We start from the raw sequence: 23,847 nt of genomic DNA on the forward strand, positions 1-23,847 counted from the left end.
TCTCTTCTCTTATGTTTTGAATCACTCCGCTTCAAGACAAGGCCAGGCAAGCCTTCTCACGCGCGCGCGCTCTCTCTGTCTTCTTCCATGATTTGGCAAATTTTGGATTTAAATGTCTTTGTTTGTTCTGATTGAGATTTTTTTTAATGAGCACTATGTATATATCCTAATTCGATTAAATTGTCTCTCATTATAAAAAATGTGGGAGTGCCATACATTAATTTAATTGATCAAAATTATAAAAATCATTATCGAAATTTGGAGATTTAGAGGACAGGTTTCTTCTTGCTTTGCAATTAAAATTTTATTTGATTATTATTTTTTATTATTATTTTCATCAATTTATAAAAATTTAGGCCATCCGAAGTTGCTTTTTTAATTAGGCAACTTCATAATAAACTTTATAGAACTATGTAGTTGTACCTTTAAGTTTACTTTAATCAAATTTGTATTTCATCTCTAAATTTTTTATAAAAAAAAATCTAACATTTACTCGTAATTATAATAATGTTATTTTCTCTTTTTATTAGATTATTTAGGGCTCATTTGGGACAGTTTTTTTAATATTTTTAAAAGTACTTAACCACAATATTAAATATATTTTTCAAGAAAAAATATTTTTAAACATCAAATAAAAAATTTATATAAAAGTTATCATCTAAATATATATTAAATTTTATTGATGGTTTTCTTAGCATAGAAAAAGTCAAAAAAAAAAAACTCCCCAAATTTCATACAAATATTTCAATATGCAAAGTGTGAGACTATGAAAAATTTATTACTTGCAATCACCGGACTATTCGGAGGTGAATCAAAATATGTCACATCACCCGGTACACAACACCAGTACATAGCAAAATAATGATATGGCTTCCTGATACACCTTCGAATGGTGTCCGATGACCTCACGTAATAATATCTCGAGACATGCAGAGTCTAAGTGCTCAATATTTCTAAAAATGCTAATTGACTTTGAATTAATATAAAAATACTAAATAATAAAAATACACAAAAGAAAAATACTTAAAACTCGAAGCATTTTAATTTTCCATTATTTTCTTTTAATACCAAAAAAAAACTTGAATCAAAATTTGAAAAATCAAGTCAAAACTTATAAAACTGCAGTAAACATCGACGAAGTTCAAAATGCTCAAATTTAATCGAAATCATAAAAAATCCATCGAAATTAGAACTCAATCTAACACTGATTCCAGAATATGATATTTAATTCTGTCTACATTTATTAAAAAAAATACATTCAAATATAATTTTTTAGTAGCTTAAATATTTCTAAAATAAAAAAGCAATCCAAATCAAATAGATAAAATATCGTCGCAATCTTCAAAGTTGTTAAAATAAGGAGAGAGAAAGTATAAGCTGGCATAAGAGCCAAATATTATCTTCAAAATAAATCAAATCAACTTCCTCAACATGCTATAAAACCAAGGAAAGCACTTCATAAACCACAAACTCTAGTAAGCCTATTGGGAGTACAGAAAGAGAAGCTATGGAAGAGGAGAAGCCCCCCTCGCCTCCTTCTTCTTCCTTGCCGGCAGCTTCACCGAGCTCAAGATGGAATCCAACCAAGGAACAGATCGCCATTCTGGAAGGTCTTTACTGGCAAGGCATCCGCACTCCAACGGCTGATCAAATACAGCATATCACCGGAAAACTTAGAGAGTACGGCTCCATCGAAGGGAAAAACGTCTTCTACTGGTTTCAAAATCACAAAGCTCGTCAGCGACAGAAGCAGAAGCAGGAGAGCTTTGCTTACTTCAGCCGTCTCATCCACCGCCACCCTCCGCCACCGCCACCACCACCACCTCCACCGGCTATATCCTGCAGCAATGGTTTGTATACCAAAAAAGAAAAAAAAAAATTTGAATGTGTTATTTACTCGTCACTTTCTCTTATGTTAATCTCATTAAGAGAAATAGTGCAAATGCATTGAAATAGTGTTGAAGTTTGTGAGTGTGAGAGGTACTTCTGAAAAGATTTTGTTTATTTTTTTTATTTAATTTTTTCTTATATAGCATATGAGTTTGATTTATCCTGACTATTGTAAAGTAGTCTCAGGCATGGCTTTTGTTTCGTTTGTAATTTGCTTGGTTTTTAGGAACTCTTTTGTTTTGATCTGCTACTTTTGTTCGTTAAGATAGTGAGTTGAATTGAACCAATTACTATTATTATTATTATTTCTTTGGATATCTTGATTATTATTCTGCAAAAAACTTTAATAATTAATAATAGATATATAAAGCGCACTTAAACATTTTAAGCACAAAATAATTTCTCCATTATATAAAATTATTCATTACTTGCATGCAATTATCAAACTTAAATTTTTTTCTTCTACAATTATATTTTCATTTTAGTGTTTTTATCTGGATTCTGCATGATTTATGTTTTAATAAGAAAGGTTATCGTTTTCGCATCAAAGGCTTTTAATTTTTTTCTTGTCTATACAGTTCTTTGTGCTCCGTTTTGCCTGCGAGTTCCTCAAGTTGAAGGAGTTGGTTTGTATAAGCCACAGTACCCTCACGTCTACTTAACCGGAGGAGCTATAAAGAGGCCATTACCAGAGCTTCAAAGAATGGAAATGGCTTCAAAGAAATCGCTAGAACCGATCTCCAGTACCCACCAATGCTCCTATGAAACACTGCAGCTTTTCCCCCTGCACCCAACAGGCATAATGGAGAAGACAGGAAGCTCTCTTACCTCTTCCTCCATGGAAGCTAACTGTAATGAAGAAGAAGGTCAGGATGAAGAAGGTTGTGAGATCTTGCCGTTCTTCAACTTCTTTGGTGATAACCGGAGCTAACTGGGTTTAATATAACTGGTTTTGAAGAGATTTAATGTATTCTGCTACAATCTCTTTATTTTATTTTTTTCCCTTTGTTTTAGGGTGGATTCGAGCAGATCAATTGCTAGCTTGGGCGGCTATAATTTCTTGGTTTTTTGTGTTTTGAGACTAAATTAATTTGTGATTGAGAAGATGAAGGGTTGGTTGAATTTGAACATTTATTTTGGCTGGTTTTTGTCTGTCATTCTTCTCTCTTTACTCATTATTTATATCTAATTTTACTAATTTTTATAAGCTCTGTTTCATTAGCTAATTATAAGAAAGTGCATTTCTTATAATAATTTATGGAATTAATTTTTATTTAATATAAATTGAGAATAATAATTATTATTTATAAATTCAAATTTAAATGCAATAGGTACTGATTAGTAAATACTTATAAGATATGATTTTTTTTCTATTTGAAAATGAGAATATTGCGTGTCTTGCACGCAATTTGCCGACGTGGGCTTTGACTTTTGGTATGTTGGAAGAGAAGAGTTCGATCTTTGGCAGTATGCCGCAGGGCTTATTTGGTGCATGTATTGGTTAGATATAGCATTTTGCCGTTTCTAGTTTTTGTTTTTTTCTTTTGGAAATTTAGGGCCACGCTATTGTTAGATTTGAGATTAAGGTTTCATTTGGATATATCTTTTTTGTTGTTTTTTAAAGTAGTTTTTTGGTAAAAAATTAAATGTTTTATACTAAAAAGTTAATTTAAGAAGTAACTAGAAAGTCATCCTAAATGAAGCCTATGTGACTCTGGACTGGAGGGGGCTCGACAAATCCATGTCGACGATCCGGTGACGGTTGTCGAGTACCACTCCAAGAATTTTTTGGAGGAAGGATCCACCACCTAAGATTCACTCTTAGGATACAGGAAAACAAACAAACTAAACTCAAATATTATTCATTTCTAAAAATCTGCCTCATTATACTTAATGGCTATGTATTTATAGGCAAATCATAGCAACCTACTAGGCTGCACACAACATAGGCAAACACTAATCCTATGTAGCCATATAAACTACCAAATAGATTAAACTATCCTGAAGTTAATCAATTAATGGCTCAGCTCCGGTGTCACTATGTTGCCAGTAACATAAATTTACACACATATCATATAAGTAAGATTCAAACCCCCAGACTTTTTAGTTTGTACTCAAAATTTTCAACCAACAAATCAAGGTCAACTCAATGATTGAATAAGTCACTAATATGCTCTACTGTATAAGTCAAATTAAAATTAAAAAAAATAATAATAATCTTCATTTAATAAATATTTTAAGAAAGAAAATATGATTATTACACCGGCGATGTGCAATTTTTAATTGAAACATAATTTATCTGATGCAGATTATCTGAATCTTTTTTTTTTTAATCGGAATCTTAAGTCAGGCATGCTACCCGTAATTCATTTGATAAAATAAAGATTTTAATAAATTTTTAGTTTTTGAAGCATCAAATGGTTTCAACTAGAAACTTTTAAATTTGTCATGAGATCTACCGAATTATATTTTTCAGCAAATTTGAAGATGGGCGAATGATAATCAAAGTATAAATAAGCTGAATTCAAGAATCCAAAAATATAATTTTGTTATTATTTAAGAGATAAAATTCATTGAATTGTATATGTTTATAATTAAAATGAATGTGTCAAAAAGATAAATCTAATAAGTTTGGTGTGCTTTAAGAAAATCATGATAAAATATTTTAAAAATTCTAGAATTAAATTTAGAATCATTCGAATACCCGGCTTTATCAAATTTATAGTCAAATTATGTATCTTAATGAAGAAAATCTAGCACTTCAAAAGTGATCAAATGCAAGTGTAAATAATTCCAAATGAGTCTAAGTTTAAGGCGAAGTGGAGGGTTGCATTAGGTAGTCAACAATCAGCGTAAAACTTGTCAAATAATAATGACATGAATCCTTTAATACATTGAGTTAATGCTAGAGCATTCTCTGGACGCAACAAGCTGTATGGCCTGAATACAATGAGAAGTGTGCTTATATTCAAATCATTAGGGATATGCATGCTAGAGTTGTTACTTGTGTTCAAACACATGGTGGTTTAGCAAAGTCTTTTCCAATTTCAATTGGATTACATCAAGGATCAGTCTTAAGCCCATATCCTTTTGCTTTAATTAGCCATGGATGTTCTTACTAGAGATTTGTAAGAGGATGTTTCATGGTGTATGCTTTTCGCTGACGATATTGTTCTTGTTGATAAGACGAAAGAGGGATCCGAAGATAAATTTAAATTATGGATGTCAACCTTAGAACGAGTCTAAAAGTTTTCATTTGAGTAATCTAAAATCGAATACATGGAGTGTAATTTTAGTAGCAATAGATGTAGTGGGGGGTTTGTGACTTTGAGCGATCAAGTCATTAATAAGAGTATATGATTTAGATATCTTGGGTATATTTTTCGAAGTGATGGTGAAATAGATCGGGATATTATTAGTAGAATTCAAGTTGGATAGACGAAGTGGAGGAATGCATCAGGGTTGTTGTGTGATAGAAAATCACAACTCAAACTTAAAGGAAAATTCTATAAGATGGTGGTTAGACATGAAATGCTTTATGGCCCAGAATGTTGGTCATTCAAAGAGAAACATAAGAGTTATGTGAAAATTGACTTGGCTCATCTATATTCGTTCCTGGATGGTGTCCGTCGACCACACCTAAGGGGTGGGGCAAATAATTTTTTTAGGGGAAAAGGAATTTCCAAAATTGCCCCTCATTATAATTTTTTTTTTGGACAATTGTCCACCATCACTGGAACATGATTCTGCCCCATCCTTGCGCTGAGCGAATCAAGAATTTTTCTTCAAACTATCACTCACCGCTACCTCTCATTGGCTCTCCCTCAGAATATTCAAGTACATCGAACTTTTTTTTTCTTGAGCCCTAAAATTTTCTCTATTAGTGGATACTTTGTTAACCACAGACCCCTACTCTCTCTCTCTCTCTCTCTCTACATTTTCATTATGACCCGCCTTTAACTGATTAGGTTGACCTGCCAGAATAGTTTTTTTTTGACCTGCTAGAATAGTTTGATCTCATCAATAATTAAATTTGAATTCAACAATATCTATATAATTTTTGAAAGAAGTAACCATTTTAACTTCTTAATTATCTTATGTCATTTTGAATGGAAAAAAGAAAAAAAAACATTATATCTTAACCACAAGTATTTGGAATTGAATCACATATTGTTAAACTGTAAATTTTCATAATTATTTTTTCGATGAGCCATCCTCTCATTGAAATAAATTGATTTCTATTTAAATAATAATAATAATAATTGACACAAAATGTTCATTTGCAGGCCTATACGGAAGGACTAGTCAAATGTCAACTGATTCTTCCAAATGACTTCATGGCAATCCAATTAAGCACACCCGTAAGTTCTTCAGTTCCTCACCGTGTTCTCCATTGCCGCCCTCATCAGTCCCATCGCGGCCGAAGCACCACCCTCCCCATCATCTCCTTCACCAAACCAATGCTACTCGGTCTCCACCGTAAATGAGTATATCCTCCCGCCCACCTCAATAACACTGCATCCGGGCTCCTTCCCAATCTTCTTTATCCTCATCTCCCTCCTCACCCTCGCCGCCTCCTCCTTCCTCCCCGCTTTCGCGTAAACATTCGCCATCAGCACCCAATCCCCATGGTGTCGCGGCTCCACCCGCGCAATCTCACTCATTGCCAGCTCCGCCATCTCAACCTCGCCTCGCGCGCTGCTCGCGCCCAGAAGCGTTCGCCAAAGCACTGCTTCACTTTGCCCCGTCGGCGAGCTCCGGATCAACCCAAGCGCTTCCTCCAGCCGGCCGGCTCGACCGAGAAGATCTACCATGCACCCGTAATGCTCTGTTCTGGGATCCAATCCGAACCGCGTTTTCATGTCGTTGAACAATCTTTGCCCATCCTCGACCATCCCGGCGTGGCTGCACGCCGAGAGCACGCTGACAAATGCGATCCCGTCAGGCCGGATCCCGAACTGAACCATCTGGTCGAAAAGGTTGACAGCCTCCAGGCCCCGACCGTTAACCGCCAGCCCGGTGATCATCGAAGTCCAGCACACGAGGTTTCGCCGGGGAGTGAGTTCGAAGATCTCCGCGGCTCGGGCGATTGCCCCGCACCGGGCGTACATGTCGATGAGAGCGGTGCGGACGGTGATCCCTTGGTCTATTTCGTGTTTTTTGGCGTAGGCGTGAACCCACTCGCCTAGCTCGAGCGCTCCGGCGTTGGCGCATGCCGAGAGCGCGCTCACGGCGGTGATTGCGTCCGGGCGCGGGTGGGGAGCTTTTTGTAGAGAGCGGAAGAGGTCAAGGGCTTCTTGGGAGAGGCCGTGCTTAGAGTAACCCGCGATCAGGGAGTTCCAGGTGATGATGTCTCGCTCGGGCATTTCATCGAACAGGAGGCGGGCGTCGGTCAGGTAGCCGCATGTCGAGTAGAGGTTAACGAGGGCGTTGCGGACGAGTAGGGTTTGCTCGAGTCCGGATTTGAGGGAGTGAGCGTGCATCTGCTGGCCTTCGTGAAGGGCGAGGAGGCGGGAGCAGGCTTTGAGGAGCGCGGGGAAGGTGTGGTGATTTGGGGGAATGGCAGCGAAATGGGCGGCGCAGTAGAAGCGGATGGCGCTGGCCGGAGAGTTGGAGTTGGCGAGGGACTGGACGATGGTGTTCCGCATGAAGGCGGTAGGTTTCGGGGCGCGGGAGAAGACGAGGAGGGCGTAGTCCATGGCACTAGAGTCATGGTCGCCGGCGGCGGCGGCGTAAAGGGCAACGAGGCTGTTCTGGGAGGAGCGGGAGTGAGCAAGGCCTGTTTTAACAAGAGCCGCGTGGAGCTGCTTAGTTTCTGAGAGTTTGATTCCGCCGTCGGTGGTGATTTTTGAGGGTGAAATAGGATTGAGGGGATTGAATTGTTCGGGAGAAGCGGATATCAGAGAGGTAAGGGCTGTCATTTTACTCCATTACTTCTGCCGGCTGCTTCTTTAGTTAGCCGATTTATTTGTATTGATGTGTGAATTGTGATGCATACTAGTAAATAGTAATAGACTAATTGATGTAGTGGATCGTCGGAAGATTCGACCTGCAAGAAGGATTTGGGGATTCACAATCCAGGGAAGAAGAAGAAGAAAGCTTTAAAAGCTTCAAAGACTAATATATTTCATTCAATACCTTTCCTATAGTGGCTGGTGGGCGATAGAACTGGTGGGTTGTGGTCGACCCTTGTTGGCAGCTAGCGTGTGCTATGACAGTGACAATAATAATGGTAGAGAACTTATGATGTATTTGACAATCAAACAATTCTGACAATTTTTAAATACATTAATATTGAACTTAGATCATGAATTCCAAATATACAAAAGTTTACTTTGTTTTTCTTTTGCTTTAGAATAAACACCAATATTTTCAACACTCTTACATTTGGAATACTTTACATGCCTTTTTCCAAACCAAACAATCTTTGATGAAATGTGAGTGTAAATTATTTCAAATTTGTTTACCAAAAAAAAAAAATTTCAAATTCAAGAATTTTTTAATGTCTTGATAAAAAAATAATGCAGAATAAAGTAATTTTAAATTTACTTTGAGTTTAATTTTGATGTATTCAAAATTTGTTCGTTTTCAATCAAACAAAATGTTCCTCAACCTAAGTTAGCTATAAAATATTTCAAATGCAAGAATTTTATAAATTTTGTTGTTTGTTAATTGTTTTGATAAAAAGGGAATGCTCTCCTTAGCTGCTCTTTTACTTTCCTTTGGTTATGTTAACTCTCTACAAAGATTAATTAGACAGGTTTCGTTACCTTTTTTACTATAAATTTTTCTCCATTTTACTACTTTTGGTGCAAATGCAAACCCGCTTGACTTGGCAGTAAGAACTGTTCATATTCCTTCTTCCATTATGGCATGTTTCATAGCTGCAAATAAGAGTCACTGTGGACCAAATATTATTTGTGACATGAGAAAACCATTATGTTTCAAATCATAACGGTCTCAGAAACTCCATTGCGAAAAAAAAAATGAAGGGAATGTAAGATATCCTTCAACCAAGAATTTTCTCCTGCAAGTATATATTTGTTGACCTTCATGTTAGCCCAAAGAAGAAAAAAAAAGGACTCAAAATCATACCAGGAACCCATCGGATCCAGGAATCGCGCTGACGGAGTCGCCAGAAATCTGTGGGATCCGAAAATTCGGCCCCGGCCTCCCCGCTTTTCTTTTTAGTCGGCGAGAGAGTTTTAACTGAATAAGTTCCGAGGTAAATTTTAGAAGGCATATTGGTTTGCAAATAAGACACTACCCAGAGATTTCACCCTCATTTTGTGAGGATTTTATGATCTGAGTTATGGTTGCCTATAGGCGCAAGCCCCTATAGTTAATTACCTTTCTCGATATCGAGAGAGAACTTTCGATTAAGGCTAGTCATCAATCAAATAGTAGAATATACGTGTCATCTGGCATATAGTAGCAGCATGGGTTTGAGATTTGAAGAGTTTGGAGATTTGGAAAATTTGATATTTAAAATTGAAAATTGCACCATATTGCACTTAAAGCGGATGGTGGGGGAATGGATGATGGACCCGATCAAGATCCCATGGTTCCGTCGTCCCGGGCCATCGTGGTCCCTGGTCAACTTAGTCAGAGGAGGTAGTCGACCCAACCTGACAGAAGGATCCTTGTTGGCAGCCTGGGTTGCTTCGTCCAAGGGTACCTTGTAGACCTGGGATGGGTATTTGCCTAAGGGGATAAATTTAAATCCACCTTAGCTAACAGAGGGCTTTGTGTCCTATCAATCATATCCTATTGATTCATATCTCAAGGATCTCCTACCAATAAGGACGTGGTACGTCTCCTCTAACCGGCGGTTCGCCGCCAAATGGCACCGCAGGATAAACGGTTATGACTCGGGCGCTCTGAACCGAGTGGTTTTGCCGCCAAATGGCACCACGAAATACCGGATATGACCAGCGCCAATACGTTCCTTAGTGGCATAAAATCCTTGATATATGAATCAATAATATATGATCGATAGGGCACAAAGCCCTCTGTTAGCTAAGGTGGATCAAATTTGCCCCCTTAGGTAAATATCCAACACATATCTACAAGGTCCCCTTAGACGAAGCAACTCATGGCTGCCGACAAGGATCCTTCTGTCAGGTTGGGTCGGCTACCTCCTCTGACTAATTAAGTAGACCAGGGACCACGATGGCCCGGGATGACGGAACCATGGGATCTTGATCGGGTCTATCATCTATTCCCCCACCATCCGCTTTAAGTGCAAGATGGTGAAATTTCAATTTTAAATATCAAAATTTCCAAATCTCCAAACTCTTCAAATCCCAAACCCATGCTACTACTATATGCCAGATGACACGTATATTCTACGTATCTGATTGACGACTAGCCTTAATCGAAAGTTCTCTCTCGTGATCGAGAGGGGTATTTAACTATAGGGGCTTGCGCCTATAGGAAACCATAACTCAGATCATAAAGTCCTCACAAAATGAGGGTGAAATATCTGAGTAGTGTCTTATCTACAAACCCATCTGCCTTCCAAAATTTACCTCGGAACTTATTCAGTTAAAACTTCCTCGTCGAATAAAAAGAAAAGCGGGGAGGCCGGGGCCGAATTTTCGGAGCCCACAATATTATATATAATTCATAAAATTACATATATAGATTCAAAATTTGCAATTCATTGACATCAATTTCAATAAAAAAACAATACAGAAAAATCATGCAAATGATAATGTAGCAGTCATCTAATAGATTTTCACATTCCTCTCATTTGCATCCACATTATTCTAATAATTGTCATCATTAACAATCAAAATTTTTAAATATCTTCATTTAAATCATGAGTAGACTTTGCAAATTTACTAGGCTTATGCAGAAATTTCTTTTTTCTCGCAATACTGCATGTGAAAGCTGCTGAGAAACCACAGCCACACAGCAGAACCTGTTGTCCATATTGTGTATAAAGCGAAGAGGGACCAACATTCTGATGAACTGAGTTCTCTCGAAAATTTTAAGGCCTTATCTTGAACAAAAAATAAAAACCTCTGGAGTCATTCGATCACAGTGGGATTTGAACCCACGACCTTTAGATTCGGAGTCTAACGCGATATCCACTTCGCTATGCGATCAGAAGTTGATTTATGAGCAGCACAGAGTATTTAACTCTTCAAATTCACTTTTACATCTGCTCTGAAGAAGCTTCGAAGTAGAAGGAATGTGGAGTTTTTTGTTTACAAGTGCTGGATAAGTTCCTATTTTTGCTGTCTCATATGTCTTTGAAAGCGAAGGCACGAAGGGGCAAGAGAAAATTTATGGATGGAATATTATGGGATAAACAAAAAAGAAAGTTCAAAATTCCTTAACGGGCAGGAGCACAGATGTGACATCGATGGGCAAGAGAGAAAACAGAACACAACTCTCCTTAGCCTATTGGTTGAGAGCTTAGGCTTCCAACTAAGAGGTCCAGGGTTCGAGTCTATGTGTATGCGTTGTGTGTGTGAGTTTGCCTTAAAATGGCCTAAATGTCCCAAAAAAAAAGAGAGAAAACAGAGAAATCGCGTGAAATCAGACATGGCCAAAATCTGAAATTCATTGCAGCCCAGAATTGCATTGTTAAGAGGCATGGTAGATTTCACCAAAGAAACGAGGGAGAAGATCTTAATAAACAGACATGCAACATTCATAGCCAAGACTGCCAGTCCGACCTGATCCTCAATGTCCAGCAAAAATACGCAACTTAGCTAGAAAAACGATAAAAAGGTGTCCAGGAACAGGATGAGCAAAGAAAAGCCTCAAAACAAAGTGCGTGACCATCCAAGAAGCCATTTATAACTGCAGTCCAATCGTTATTTCTTTTCCCAACTATTCAGGTTAGCCAGAATAGTCCTGATATAAATTTATCTTAGAAGCATCTTATTCGATTATATTCAAACAATTAATTGACCCTATGTTCGACCATTTGATTGATTGTCATATCACTTTTGATAAAATGGATGAACATTGGTTCTTTTTTCTTTTTTTATTTTGTTTTTTTTAGCATAACATTGGTTCAATTAAGTATTAGAATAAGTATGCTTGTTTTGTTATTTTTTTTTTTAAATGTATTTTAAGAACCTTATTTATTCCTATCTGAATACTTAACCAATTCTATGTTTGAACTTTCCTTTGATCATAAAATTATATTTGAAGGAACAATTAAATATGTTACTTTTGTGTGGAATATGATTGTGTCAATCAATCGGGGTGTATTGTTGACCCAGATCTCAATTCTATCAATCGAGTTTGAAGAGGAGCTTGCTGGGGGGTTCGGGGGGCAACATGCCTCTTCTCGAGGGTGAAGCCCCCTCAATAATTTTTTTGCTCATACAATCATACAACATCGTGGTGGTGTATACTCAAGCACTATTGTGCTGCAATCTTTAGTTTTTTTTTTTTTATTGGTTGTGTTGTTGGGGGGGGGGGGGGGGGGGGGGGGGAGTGTGTGTGTTTGCTAAGCTGAAGTGTCACGGTGCTGCATGGTGGACTCAAAGATATAGAGTGGAGTACTACAACGTTGCAAGTCAAGCATGAGAAATTTTTCTTCCCTGTTTTTCTTGTTTTGTTTGAAGTGTTAGACCCGCTGGTGTATTGAAAATGCATTTTTTTTCTGTTTTAGTATAAAATGAAGAGAAAAGTGAAGAGAGACCAAAAAAAAAATGAGGTGAGCTATACAAGCTTTTTTAATTTTCATATTGAACTTCTTGACCCGATGGATTTTTTATTTTTCCCCAATTTTAAATTTTTTAGATTAATTCTTAGTATTCTTCCTTCTTCACGGCACTTTTTATTTTTCTTGTTTGTTTTGTTATCTGGTTTTACTTCCCAACAAAATATAGGTTCAATGTCGATCGCCAAATTATCTTTGATGAAATGATCGACTATGTGTTCAATTAAGTGTTCAATGATGCGTCAACTTAAAAAAAATAAAATTTAAATGGTGTATTTTACACGACTCATTCTATCATATTTGAAAATTAATTAACTCTATGTTAGACCGTTTCATCGATCATCAAATTATCTTCGATGAAAGGATCGAAAATATATATGATTAAGTGTTCGAATAAGTGTCGACAATTTTTAGAAAATTTTAGAATAATACATATTTAAAACATTTTACTGACTATGTGTTTGACCATTTCATAAATTATGTTACATTATCTTCAATGAAATAGCCAAACATATGTTAGGTTAAGTGTTCTAATAAGTTTTAATTATTTTATAATTGTATGAACGTTTAATTAAATCTATATTCAATCATTTTATTGTTCAATGTCAAATTATCTTCAATAAAAGAGTTGAAATAAGTTTGAATGCGTTCGAATAAGCTCCAACTATGTTATATAAAAAATTATAAAAAAAAATAAAAAAAAAAGCTCATTTGAGTTTTATTCAATGCCTATTCGACCCTTATTCGAATAAAATATTAATTCACTGTACCTATTTTGACTATGAACCACATAAAATAGATCAGGTCATATCGGTTTAGCGAGACTAATCAGTACCGACCTAGGACCAAACAGGTTGAGTAGGTCACACGATAACATTCATCCGGTACCCTACCCAATGGGTATAGCTTAAAATATAATTCATGATTTCACTACTATATTATCTATATTATTTAATACTGTGATGTCGGTGTCCACCAACTAACATGCTTCCATGTTTCAATTAATAGGAAAATTATAAAATAAATAATTACATAAGAAATTTTAATCATATACTCTTAACAACCTGTTTGGGATTTGATTTAGATAATGATACTTTAACTTTATATTAAACGGATTTACATACATATCGTTGAGTTGAATCTGATGCTTTTTCTTATTTAATTTTAATTAAATTTTTATTTTTATATATATAACATACCAAAGTTGTGAAAACTGGACCGGACAATGAACCAGAAGGAGATGTTCACGGTTATACCGGTCGAATCGGGATCGAACCGAATAACAAAAAGTAATAATTGTCATTCAATTATTTATATCTGTTTACAATAAAAACTCAAAATTCAAGACACTCCTAATGAATCTAATAATCATTAACTAAATTTGGGAGATCAAAAGATGGGTAACCATCCATCAAAATCTTGAATCACAAATGCTTCTGCATCTTCACATGATATGTCATCTTCATCACATGTATTAGCTAAATTGTCTTCATCCTGCAAACCATTAATATGAAATAATAAGTTTATATTTTATATTACACTTAAAAGATATAAGTTATTTTACAATCTTACTTATGTTATGTTTGGTTCTATATCTATAGGAATTGCATCATCTTTGTAAATTTTTGTTTCTAGGTCTCCTAAATGCAATTTTGGAGTTGGCTCATCATTAAGGATCCAAAAGTCAATAAATTCAATACTTGTGTAGTCTAAAGGATCATAACTTCTTTTTCTAAGGAGACCTCGCGAGATGGGAAGAGTCGAAGAAGAAAAGGCGAACAGGACGAAGAACATACGCGACAAAAGAAATGGGGACCGTTTTGACTGTTTGGCGGTCGAACTGCTAGTTCGAGAAGTTCAACACCGGTTTTATGTGATAGCGGTTTTAATATGAATCGTAATCTACCGGCCGGCCAATTCGCGATTCAACAAGCCGATCCGATTTTAAAAGCCATGTAACCTACATAAAAATAAATTTGTTATTATTAATTGTCTAAAGTAAAACTATATATATATATATATATATATATATATATATATATATATATTGTAAGTGTTTTAATTATAGATAAAACACGATTATTTTTTTATATCATTATATGAATTCCTCTCCTTTGGGAAACAACCGTATAACTAGCTACGTGGCTATTTATATTCTAAGTGTTTCTCAAATACTCGAGACCCGCTCGAACCCCAGGAAACAATTCCAATCTAATCGAAAGCGTGCGACTCTCGTAGGTTGAATCGTAAGTTCAAAGAAAGTTTATTAGCTATGCCGCTGCTTTCATACCTTCTCCAATGCGTGCTCTTCAAGTTTTTTTTTTTTTTTTTTCGTGGTTTATTCAATTTGATTGCATTGGTTGATGCTGGTGGTTTCTTCATATGGATCTATAAAAGGTATGATCGATCCAACTTCTACCTCGGAGGAGGTAAAGAAGATTTATTTTTCGGTTCGAAGCCTTCTTCTTTGGTTTTAAGTATTTTGAAGGAAGAGAACTGAAAATTTAGCTTCATTTTGTTATTTTCCAAAAAAAATTTAGCATTTAGGTCAAGAATATTTAGTGGAAGAATCATCAAAGTTTGATGCCGTTTTCTTCGAGTGATATGAAATGGGAGATTTTCTGAAATCTGTGTTTGTGCAGGATTGGTTTTTGTTCTAAAGAATCTGATCGATGGCTACTGCTAATGGAAATGGAGTCACAACAAAGCCTCCCCCATCTTCATCACCTTTGAGATATTCTAAGTATTGTCAGGTAATTCTTTCTTTCTATTTTTTATTCAATTTCGTTCCTTCACAAAGGCAAGAAAGGGGTAAAAAAAAAAACATTTGATGAGTTTGCTGACATGGTTTCATGGTGACAGTCTAATTTGCGCATTCTGGTGACTGGAGGAGCTGGTTTTATTGGATCTCATCTGGTGGATAAATTGATGGAAAATGAAAAGAATGAGGTGCTTATTTTTCTTTCGTTTCTGTGGTGAAACAATCTTTCAACCAATTTTACATCATTAGCATAGATCATATATGAACATTTCCTTTAGGGGTTGTTTCGCATCCTATTTTAGTCAGGATTTCAGCAAGATTTAGCTTAAATCCAGCCAAATAGGATTTTGAAGACTTTAAGGGGCTGTTCGGTAGCAGCCGGATTTGAGGCGGATTTGAGAGAAATCCAGCCAAACGGCCTAAAATGCAAAACCAAATCTCACCACCAATGAAAGCCGCTGTAGATGGAAAATCCACCTTTTGGTGCTAAATCCCGGATTTCCGAAGTCCTGTTTTTCGCCGGATTTATGAAATCCGTTGGCTCGAGAGCAAGAGTCCACTCATTAAATCTGCTATATAGCCAAACAGTCACACGGGATTTAATAAAATTTATCATGAATGTTACCAAACAGTTTTCAGGATTTAGGCCCCTCAGAATTTTTGAAATCCGGATTTAGAGGATTTATGAAATCCTACTTAAATTGAATCTCATTTTATCCTCATTATTTGATAAATCTGGGATTTTTAATATCCTTTCATTTACGGGGATTTGTAGATTTAAGGATTTTTGCCTTAGACAAATCGTAAATCCTACAACAAATAATCAAATATTTCATAAAGATTTTTAGCAAAATTTAACATCTGTTGTGCTAAATAATTTTTTCAAGATTTACTAAATTTGGATTTACAGGATATAAGAAATCCTGCTTGTAGCCAAACAGCCCATAAAATATCAGTTTGATTTGTCTCTACTCTAATTGTTTTTACGACTAGGATCAAATGTCAACTAAGCTTATCCATACAAATTTTGTTTACCAGGTAATAGTCGTCGATAACTTCTTTACTGGTTCGAAGGACAACCTTAGGAGGTGGATTGGTCATCCGAGATTTGAGCTCATTCGACATGGTATTTTCTTTTGAGTTCTTTGTTTTTTAATATTGATTCTTTTTATCTGACTTCATTTGAGTACATGTTCTGATTCACTTAGCCTTGAATCCAATGCTTAGAATTTTCAAAAGCCTTTCTAATTCCCATAATTTGACTCTCTTTTTTGTTCCCGGAGACATGAAGGGATCTGTGTAATCTTTCTATTTCTCTTTTCAGATGTCACAGAAACATTTCTTGCAGAGGTTGATCGGATTTATCATCTTGCTTGCCCTGCTTCTCCCATTTTCTACAAGCATAACCCTGTGAAGGTATGAAGTGGAATATCTGATTCCTCTCTGTGGGATCACAATAATGGTTGTTTTCTTTTTGTTTTTTGCTATCTTCGCTGGAAAGTTTTGTGCTATATGTTAATATGTTATCCATCTTGGTTTACGTACTATTTATGTCAATGAATATCTTTCAGGCTTCGTTTGGGACGATTTTCTTACTTCTTTTTTAATTTTTGAACTAGAAAGGTGCTGCAGTAAGAAAGCCGTCCCAAACAAAACCTTAATCTGCTTGTAGCACTGTAAATAAATTCTGATCAAAGTTAATATCTAACAGACGATAAAAACAAACGTGATTGGAACATTAAACATGTTGGGCCTGGCTAAGAGGGTTGGAGCAAGGTAGGGTCAACATAGCTATCTTCGTGTACATATGTGTTGGTGATGTGTATCATTTCTATATTCGATTCTTCTTTTTTTTTTTTGTCTTAAAGCAATTTCTTTTTGCAGGATTTTGCTGACATCCACTTCAGAAGTTTATGGCGATCCTCTTGAGCATCCTCAAACGGAGGAATATTGGGGCAATGTTAACCCAATTGGTAAAGACTTTAAAATCTTTCACTTATATTTTCTTGAAGTTAATTGTCTTACTTGTTTTGCAATAGTTTTCTTCTTTAGTGGTTTTAGCTTTTCAATTATTCTGCGTATTTTATATCAAGCGTGATTTCTACCATATGCCTAATTGTTTTTTTTAAGAAATTATTGTCTGATACATAGAGTTGTAAGCAAAATTATTATGCTTGATGAACAAAACGATAATTATTTATTCATCATGTGCTTCTCTTTTTTTGATTGTTAATATGATTAAACAAGCTCAGGAAAGAATTTGAAAGTTAGGCTTATAAACTAACCAACTTGGGCATTGATTTGCTCATTTACTTAAGTTTGTGAAGATGTTTTTTTTTTTTTTTTTTCTGACAAGTAGCTTGTAAAGAGATGAGAAAAAGGCTTAATTTAATGATGACTTAGTGAGCTTATTATTTGACTAGTTTCATGTTCTTATATCAACTCAACTTTCTTCCCTACTATTGAGTTATAAAAATGTAGTATTTTAATAAAGGCATAAATATGATGAAGTTTATACTGAATAAATAATTAACCGGTTTGATTTAATTTATTTGACTAAATTTGTGTTCTTAATGTTAGATCAACATTCTTCCATACTATCGAGTTATAAAAATGTTGACTGTTAATAGAGGTGTAATTATATTGAATAAATAGCGAAATGGTTCGATTCAATATTTTATTTGAGGAAAAGTATTTGAGTAACATTCAAGTTGTCAACAATGTGAGGCAATGCTATAGCTCTAATCATCAAAATAAACTATCTAAAATGAGGGGTAATAATCTCTATAATTATATCACCACTCATTTCCCATAATTTGTGGGAAGTCTGTATTTACTTTTATTTTAATTTATATTAATGTTTAAATTTTAAGAAAAATGAAAAGTAATATGGTGGTTTATGGAATTTTTTGCAAACTATAAATCCATTTATGTTTGACAATGAGCTTACCTGTTTAGTATCAACAACTCTATTTTACTTAGGCTAAATTATGGCTTGAACACCTTAAAAAGTTAATAAAAAAATTTTGAAAAATAAAAAAAGTTTGAAGAACACAAAAAAGTTTGAAGAACATATGAAACACCTACTATTGAGTTATGATTAATATGGTCAAATTTAAGTTCAGCTTCAACTCAATAAGAAAATGGTTTTAATGGGGTAGTAACTTTTTTACTGCCTAAGCTATAAGGTAAGTTTCACTAAAGGTTATACTGTGAATCATGTCATATTAATCATATCTTCCGAACACCTTACTCAAACTTGTTTGTAGAATCTTGCCTTAGTCTACCGAGTAAATTGCGTTGACCATTTGATTCACCATCTTTCTTAAATGGCAATAATACTCTTCTCTTTAAAAAAAAAAAAAAAAGGTTAACCAAGTGTAATAAGAATGCATCTTTGCTCTCATTATTTTTGTTTAAAATGATTGGTATTATTCTTTAGGTGTTAGAAGTTGCTATGATGAAGGGAAACGTGTGGCAGAAACTCTAATGTTTGATTATCATAGACAACATGGGATTGGTGAGAAGCTCTTATCAGCCAATTATAAATTTGATGATATATGCATCTATGTGAAAACACCCACTTACTAAGTTTTGATATTGTAATAGAAATCCGAATTGCTCGAATTTTTAACACATACGGTCCTCGCATGAACATAGACGACGGTCGTGTTGTCAGCAACTTTATTGCTCAGGCATTGAGGTAATCTTCTATAATTTTATCTTCTAATTCTTATTGTATATAATATCAGGCAAATAGGCAATGTACCGGAATACTGTTGTGTTTTGTTTAATTCAGCTAGTTAATAATCTTTGATATATGCAGAGGGGAACCGCTAACAGTTCAATTACCTGGTACTCAAACTCGAAGTTTCTGTTATGTTTCTGATATGGTAAAACACTAACTATTGGCTGCTACATGCCTTGTTTTCTATGCCTACTAAAAAATTCTTTTCCCATAATACAATCTATATCATTTGCAACTGTAAAGGTTGATGGTCTCATCCGATTGATGGAAGGAGATAATATTGGTCCTATCAACATAGGAAATCCAGGTAATGTTTTAATTTCTTATGAATCTCAATAATTTTGTTCTACATAGACAACAAGTTAGAGAGAGAGAGAGAGAGAGAGAGAGAGAGAGAGAGAGAGAGAGATTAATCTTTCATTTATATGCATCAGGTGAATTCACAATGATAGAACTAGCTGAAACTGTGAAAGAGGTAAATTTGTTGCATTCTCTTAAAAGTTGAACTAGTTTGGCATGAAATGAATGACGAGTTGATGGATCTAAATTTCTGATGAAGTTAATTAATCCGGAAGTGACTGTGAAGAGAGTGGAGAATACTCCTGATGACCCTCGCCAGAGGAAACCGGACATTACCAAGGCGAAGACATTACTGGGATGGGAGCCTAAGGTCAGTTTACGCCAAGGCCTTCCTCTAATGGAAGAGGACTTCAGGCAGAGGCTGGGCTTGTCGGAGAACAAGGCTGAAGCAAAAGTCTAAGCATCAAAATCTTCTTTACTGGCTACAAATGAAATGAGATTGAGTTTTATTCTACAAATATAATACTTGTTTTCTTATGTTAACGGTATATGAGTTTTACAGTTTGAAATATGTTTGGGAACGGGATTTTTTTTTTTTTTTCCACCATAGCATTTTCCAATCAATTATGCATGTTATGCAAACAAATTATTCAATTTTCTTTATAGAAATTGGATATATATTCATGTAATGTTTGTATTATTCTCGTATATCACTTTTCAATTATTTTGATTCATTACTAGTAAATATATGATAAATATAAGATCAAATCGACATTTTATCGCAAGTGGGTCGATAAGCTTTTGAGATAATTTCTTACAATGAGTTTCTCTGAAGTCCTTCAACTCCATAGTGGCAAAACAAAGTTCCTAGCAAAATTAGCAAAATAAATGATGGATCCTACAAAAGAGCTAATGTTCATCATGATATACATCCCATTACATTGGGTCGGCTATATGAATTCTCTTTCTTCATTGTGTCATATTAAGAGTTAAATTTTCATTTAAATCTAATAAAAAAAGATTATTTCTAATATTTTATAACCAAATCATTTAAGGTCTTATCTCTACCTTTCTTTATATAAGCTACATCTAATATATTTATTTCCTAATCGTATCATAAAAAATATTCATTATGATATGCAAACATAAAATCTTGCTGCTTACATTCATTCATGCCTGAGGGGCAAGAAAATCAAGTCACCAGTATGCGGTAGGAATCCCTTGATCTCTCTAAGACCCAGCCCTATCAATCCTATTAAAATTCAAATTTTTATTTTAAATTTATAGTTTGCATATTTCAAATTTTTTATCATAACATAAATGCCTTATGTTTTCAATAATTATAAATTTTGATAACTATATCTAGCTGCTAAAAGATAAGCAAAATATTTAAAATGGATTATGTTTTTTTTTTATAAAAATATAATTTAAAAACGCTCAGACAGGTAACATGGTTTCCAAAATGGCCAAACATGCCACCAATTCGACAGGCTACAAACTATTTTTCATATCTTTTTTTAGATCAACATTCTTCCATACTATCGAGTTATAAAAATGTTGACTGTTAATAGAGGTGTAATTATATTGAATAAATAGCGAAATGGTTCGATTCAATATTTTATTTGAGGAAAAGTATTTGAGTAACATTCAAGTTGTCAACAATGTGAGGCAATGCTATAGCTCTAATCATCAAAATAAACTATCTAAAATGAGGGGTAATAATCTCTATAATTATATCACCACTCATTTCCCATAATTTGTGGGAAGTCTGTATTTACTTTTATTTTAATTTATATTAATGTTTAAATTTTAAGAAAAATGAAAAGTAATATGGTGGTTTATGGAATTTTTTGCAAACTATAAATCCATTTATGTTTGACAATGAGCTTACCTGTTTAGTATCAACAACTCTATTTTACTTAGGCTAAATTATGGCTTGAACACCTTAAAAAGTTAATAAAAAAATTTTGAAAAATAAAAAAAGTTTGAAGAACACAAAAAAGTTTGAAGAACATATGAAACACCTACTATTGAGTTATGATTAATATGGTCAAATTTAAGTTCAGCTTCAACTCAATAAGAAAATGGTTTTAATGGGGTAGTAACTTTTTTACTGCCTAAGCTATAAGGTAAGTTTCACTAAAGGTTATACTGTGAATCATGTCATATTAATCATATCTTCCGAACACCTTACTCAAACTTGTTTGTAGAATCTTGCCTTAGTCTACCGAGTAAATTGCGTTGACCATTTGATTCACCATCTTTCTTAAATGGCAATAATACTCTTCTCTTTAAAAAAAAAAAAAAAAGGTTAACCAAGGGTAATAAGAATGCATCTTTGCTCTCATTATTTTTGTTTAAAATGATTGGTATTATTCTTTAGGTGTTAGAAGTTGCTATGATGAAGGGAAACGTGTGGCAGAAACTCTAATGTTTGATTATCATAGACAACATGGGATTGGTGAGAAGCTCTTATCAGCCAATTATAAATTTGATGATATATGCATCTATGTGAAAACACCCACTTACTAAGTTTTGATATTGTAATAGAAATCCGAATTGCTCGAATTTTTAACACATACGGTCCTCGCATGAACATAGACGACGGTCGTGTTGTCAGCAACTTTATTGCTCAGGCATTGAGGTAATCTTCTATAATTTTATCTTCTAATTCTTATTGTATATAATATCAGGCAAATAGGCAATGTACCGGAATACTGTTGTGTTTTGTTTAATTCAGCTAGTTAATAATCTTTGATATATGCAGAGGGGAACCGCTAACAGTTCAATTACCTGGTACTCAAACTCGAAGTTTCTGTTATGTTTCTGATATGGTAAAACACTAACTATTGGCTGCTACATGCCTTGTTTTCTATGCCTACTAAAAAATTCTTTTCCCATAATACAATCTATATCATTTGCAACTGTAAAGGTTGATGGTCTCATCCGATTGATGGAAGGAGATAATATTGGTCCTATCAACATAGGAAATCCAGGTAATGTTTTAATTTCTTATGAATCTCAATAATTTTGTTCTACATAGACAACAAGTTAGAGAGAGAGAGAGAGAGAGAGAGAGAGAGAGAGAGAGAGAGAGAGATTAATCTTTCATTTATATGCATCAGGTGAATTCACAATGATAGAACTAGCTGAAACTGTGAAAGAGGTAAATTTGTTGCATTCTCTTAAAAGTTGAACTAGTTTGGCATGAAATGAATGACGAGTTGATGGATCTAAATTTCTGATGAAGTTAATTAATCCGGAAGTGACTGTGAAGAGAGTGGAGAATACTCCTGATGACCCTCGCCAGAGGAAACCGGACATTACCAAGGCGAAGACATTACTGGGATGGGAACCTAAGGTCAGTTTACGCCAAGGCCTTCCTCTAATGGAAGAGGACTTCAGGCAGAGGCTGGGCTTGTCGGAGAACAAGGTTGAAGCAAAAGTCTAAGCATCAAAATCTTCTTTACTGGCTACAAATGAAATGAGATTGAGTTTGGATTTATGTGTTTTATTCTACAAATATAATACTTGTTTTCTTATGTTAACGGTATATGAGTTTTACAGTTTGAAATATGTTTGGGAACGGGATTTTTTTTTTTTTTTTCACCTTAGCATTTTCCAATCAATTATGAATGTTTATGCAAACAAATTATTCAATTTTTTTTATAGAAATTGGATATATATTCATGTAATGTTTGTATTATTCTCGTAAATTACTTTTCAATGATTTTGATTCATTACTAGTAAATATATGATAAATATAAGATCAAAAAGATCAAATCGACATTTTATCGCAAGTGGATCGATAAGCTTCTGAGATAATTTCTTACAATGAGTTTTTTGCATGTCCTTCAACTCCATAGTGGCAAAACAAAGTTCCTAGCAAAATTAGCAAAATAAATGATGGATCCTAAAAAAGAGCTAATGTTCATCATGATATACATCCCATTATGATGGGTCAGCTACATGAATCCTCTTTCTTCATTGTCTTATTAAGAGACAAATTCTCATTTAAATCTAATAAAGAAATGTTATTTCTAATATTTTGTGACCAAGTCATTTTAGATTTACCTCTACCTTTCTTTATATAAGTCACATCTAATATATTTATTTCCTAATCGGATCATAAAAAATCTTCATTATGATAGGCAAACATAGAATCTTGTCGTTTACATTCATTCATGCCAAGGGAGGGGCAAGAAAATCAAGTCACCAGTATGCGATAGGAATCCCTTGATCTCTCTAAGACCCGGTGAATTATTACGTCCGATCACCGGACGTTCGGATATCCAATCCAAATACATCACATCACTGAAATACACTGGGACCCGATGTATTTTGATGACGTGACGCGTTTGGATTGACGTCCGAACAAATTCAGACACCGGACGTAATAATTTGCCCTAAGACCAAGCCCTAGCAATCCTATTAAAATTCAAATTTTTATTTTAAATT

At 34.7% G+C, this 23,847-nt stretch overlaps 4 protein-coding genes and 1 non-coding gene across 8 annotated transcripts; 3 read left to right on the forward strand and 2 right to left on the reverse strand.

Annotated features, from left to right (window-relative positions):
• Positions 1–1,507: 1,507 nt before the first annotated feature.
• Positions 1,508–2,821, forward strand: LOC110104455 (WUSCHEL-related homeobox 5-like). The gene is made up of 2 exons (XM_020833565.1): positions 1,508–1,850; positions 2,469–2,821. Exons 1-2 carry the CDS (start codon positions 1,508–1,510, stop codon positions 2,819–2,821), a joined length of 696 nt encoding a protein of 231 aa, XP_020689224.1.
• Positions 2,822–6,353: 3,532 nt separating this feature from the next.
• Positions 6,354–7,811, reverse strand: LOC110104454 (pentatricopeptide repeat-containing protein At4g21065-like). The gene has a single exon (XM_020833564.1). It carries the CDS (start codon positions 7,809–7,811, stop codon positions 6,354–6,356), a length of 1,458 nt encoding a protein of 485 aa, XP_020689223.1.
• Positions 7,812–10,930: 3,119 nt separating this feature from the next.
• On the reverse strand, positions 10,931–11,003 carry TRNAR-CCG. The gene has a single exon. It is a non-coding gene; the product is annotated as a tRNA-Arg (tRNA).
• Positions 11,004–14,720: 3,717 nt separating this feature from the next.
• LOC110104470 (UDP-glucuronic acid decarboxylase 5-like) lies at positions 14,721–22,991 on the forward strand. 4 transcript variants are annotated; one of them, XM_028696409.1, is made up of 14 exons: positions 14,721–14,826; positions 15,223–15,333; positions 15,443–15,529; positions 16,380–16,467; positions 16,666–16,757; positions 17,053–17,117; positions 17,226–17,314; positions 18,784–18,861; positions 18,951–19,044; positions 19,168–19,234; positions 19,333–19,396; positions 19,524–19,564; positions 19,649–19,887; positions 22,879–22,991. In XM_028696409.1, the coding sequence occupies exons 2-13, from the start codon at positions 15,253–15,255 to the stop codon at positions 19,847–19,849; spliced, it is 1,047 nt and encodes a 348-aa protein (XP_028552242.1). In that variant the 5' UTR covers positions 14,721–14,826; positions 15,223–15,252; the 3' UTR covers positions 19,850–19,887; positions 22,879–22,991. The 4 variants fall into 4 exon arrangements, with proteins under 4 accessions (XP_028552242.1, XP_020689265.1, XP_020689268.1 ...); XM_020833606.2 differs by lacking the exon at positions 22,879–22,991 and having other exon boundaries at positions 19,649–19,986; XM_020833609.2 differs by lacking the exons at positions 14,721–14,826; positions 22,879–22,991 and adding an exon at positions 14,833–14,977 and having other exon boundaries at positions 19,649–19,986.
• On the forward strand, positions 20,562–22,990 carry LOC110104453 (UDP-glucuronic acid decarboxylase 5-like). Its single transcript, XM_020833563.2, has 7 exons — positions 20,562–20,592; positions 21,773–21,850; positions 21,940–22,033; positions 22,157–22,223; positions 22,322–22,385; positions 22,515–22,555; positions 22,640–22,990. Exons 1-7 carry the CDS (start codon positions 20,562–20,564, stop codon positions 22,838–22,840), a joined length of 576 nt encoding a protein of 191 aa, XP_020689222.2. The 3' UTR covers positions 22,841–22,990.
• Positions 22,992–23,847: the final 856 nt, after the last annotated feature.

This window comes from Dendrobium catenatum, unplaced genomic scaffold, assembly GCF_001605985.2.
Source record: "Dendrobium catenatum unplaced genomic scaffold, ASM160598v2 fragScaff_scaffold_80, whole genome shotgun sequence".
Lineage (NCBI taxonomy): Eukaryota > Viridiplantae > Streptophyta > Magnoliopsida > Asparagales > Orchidaceae > Dendrobium > Dendrobium catenatum.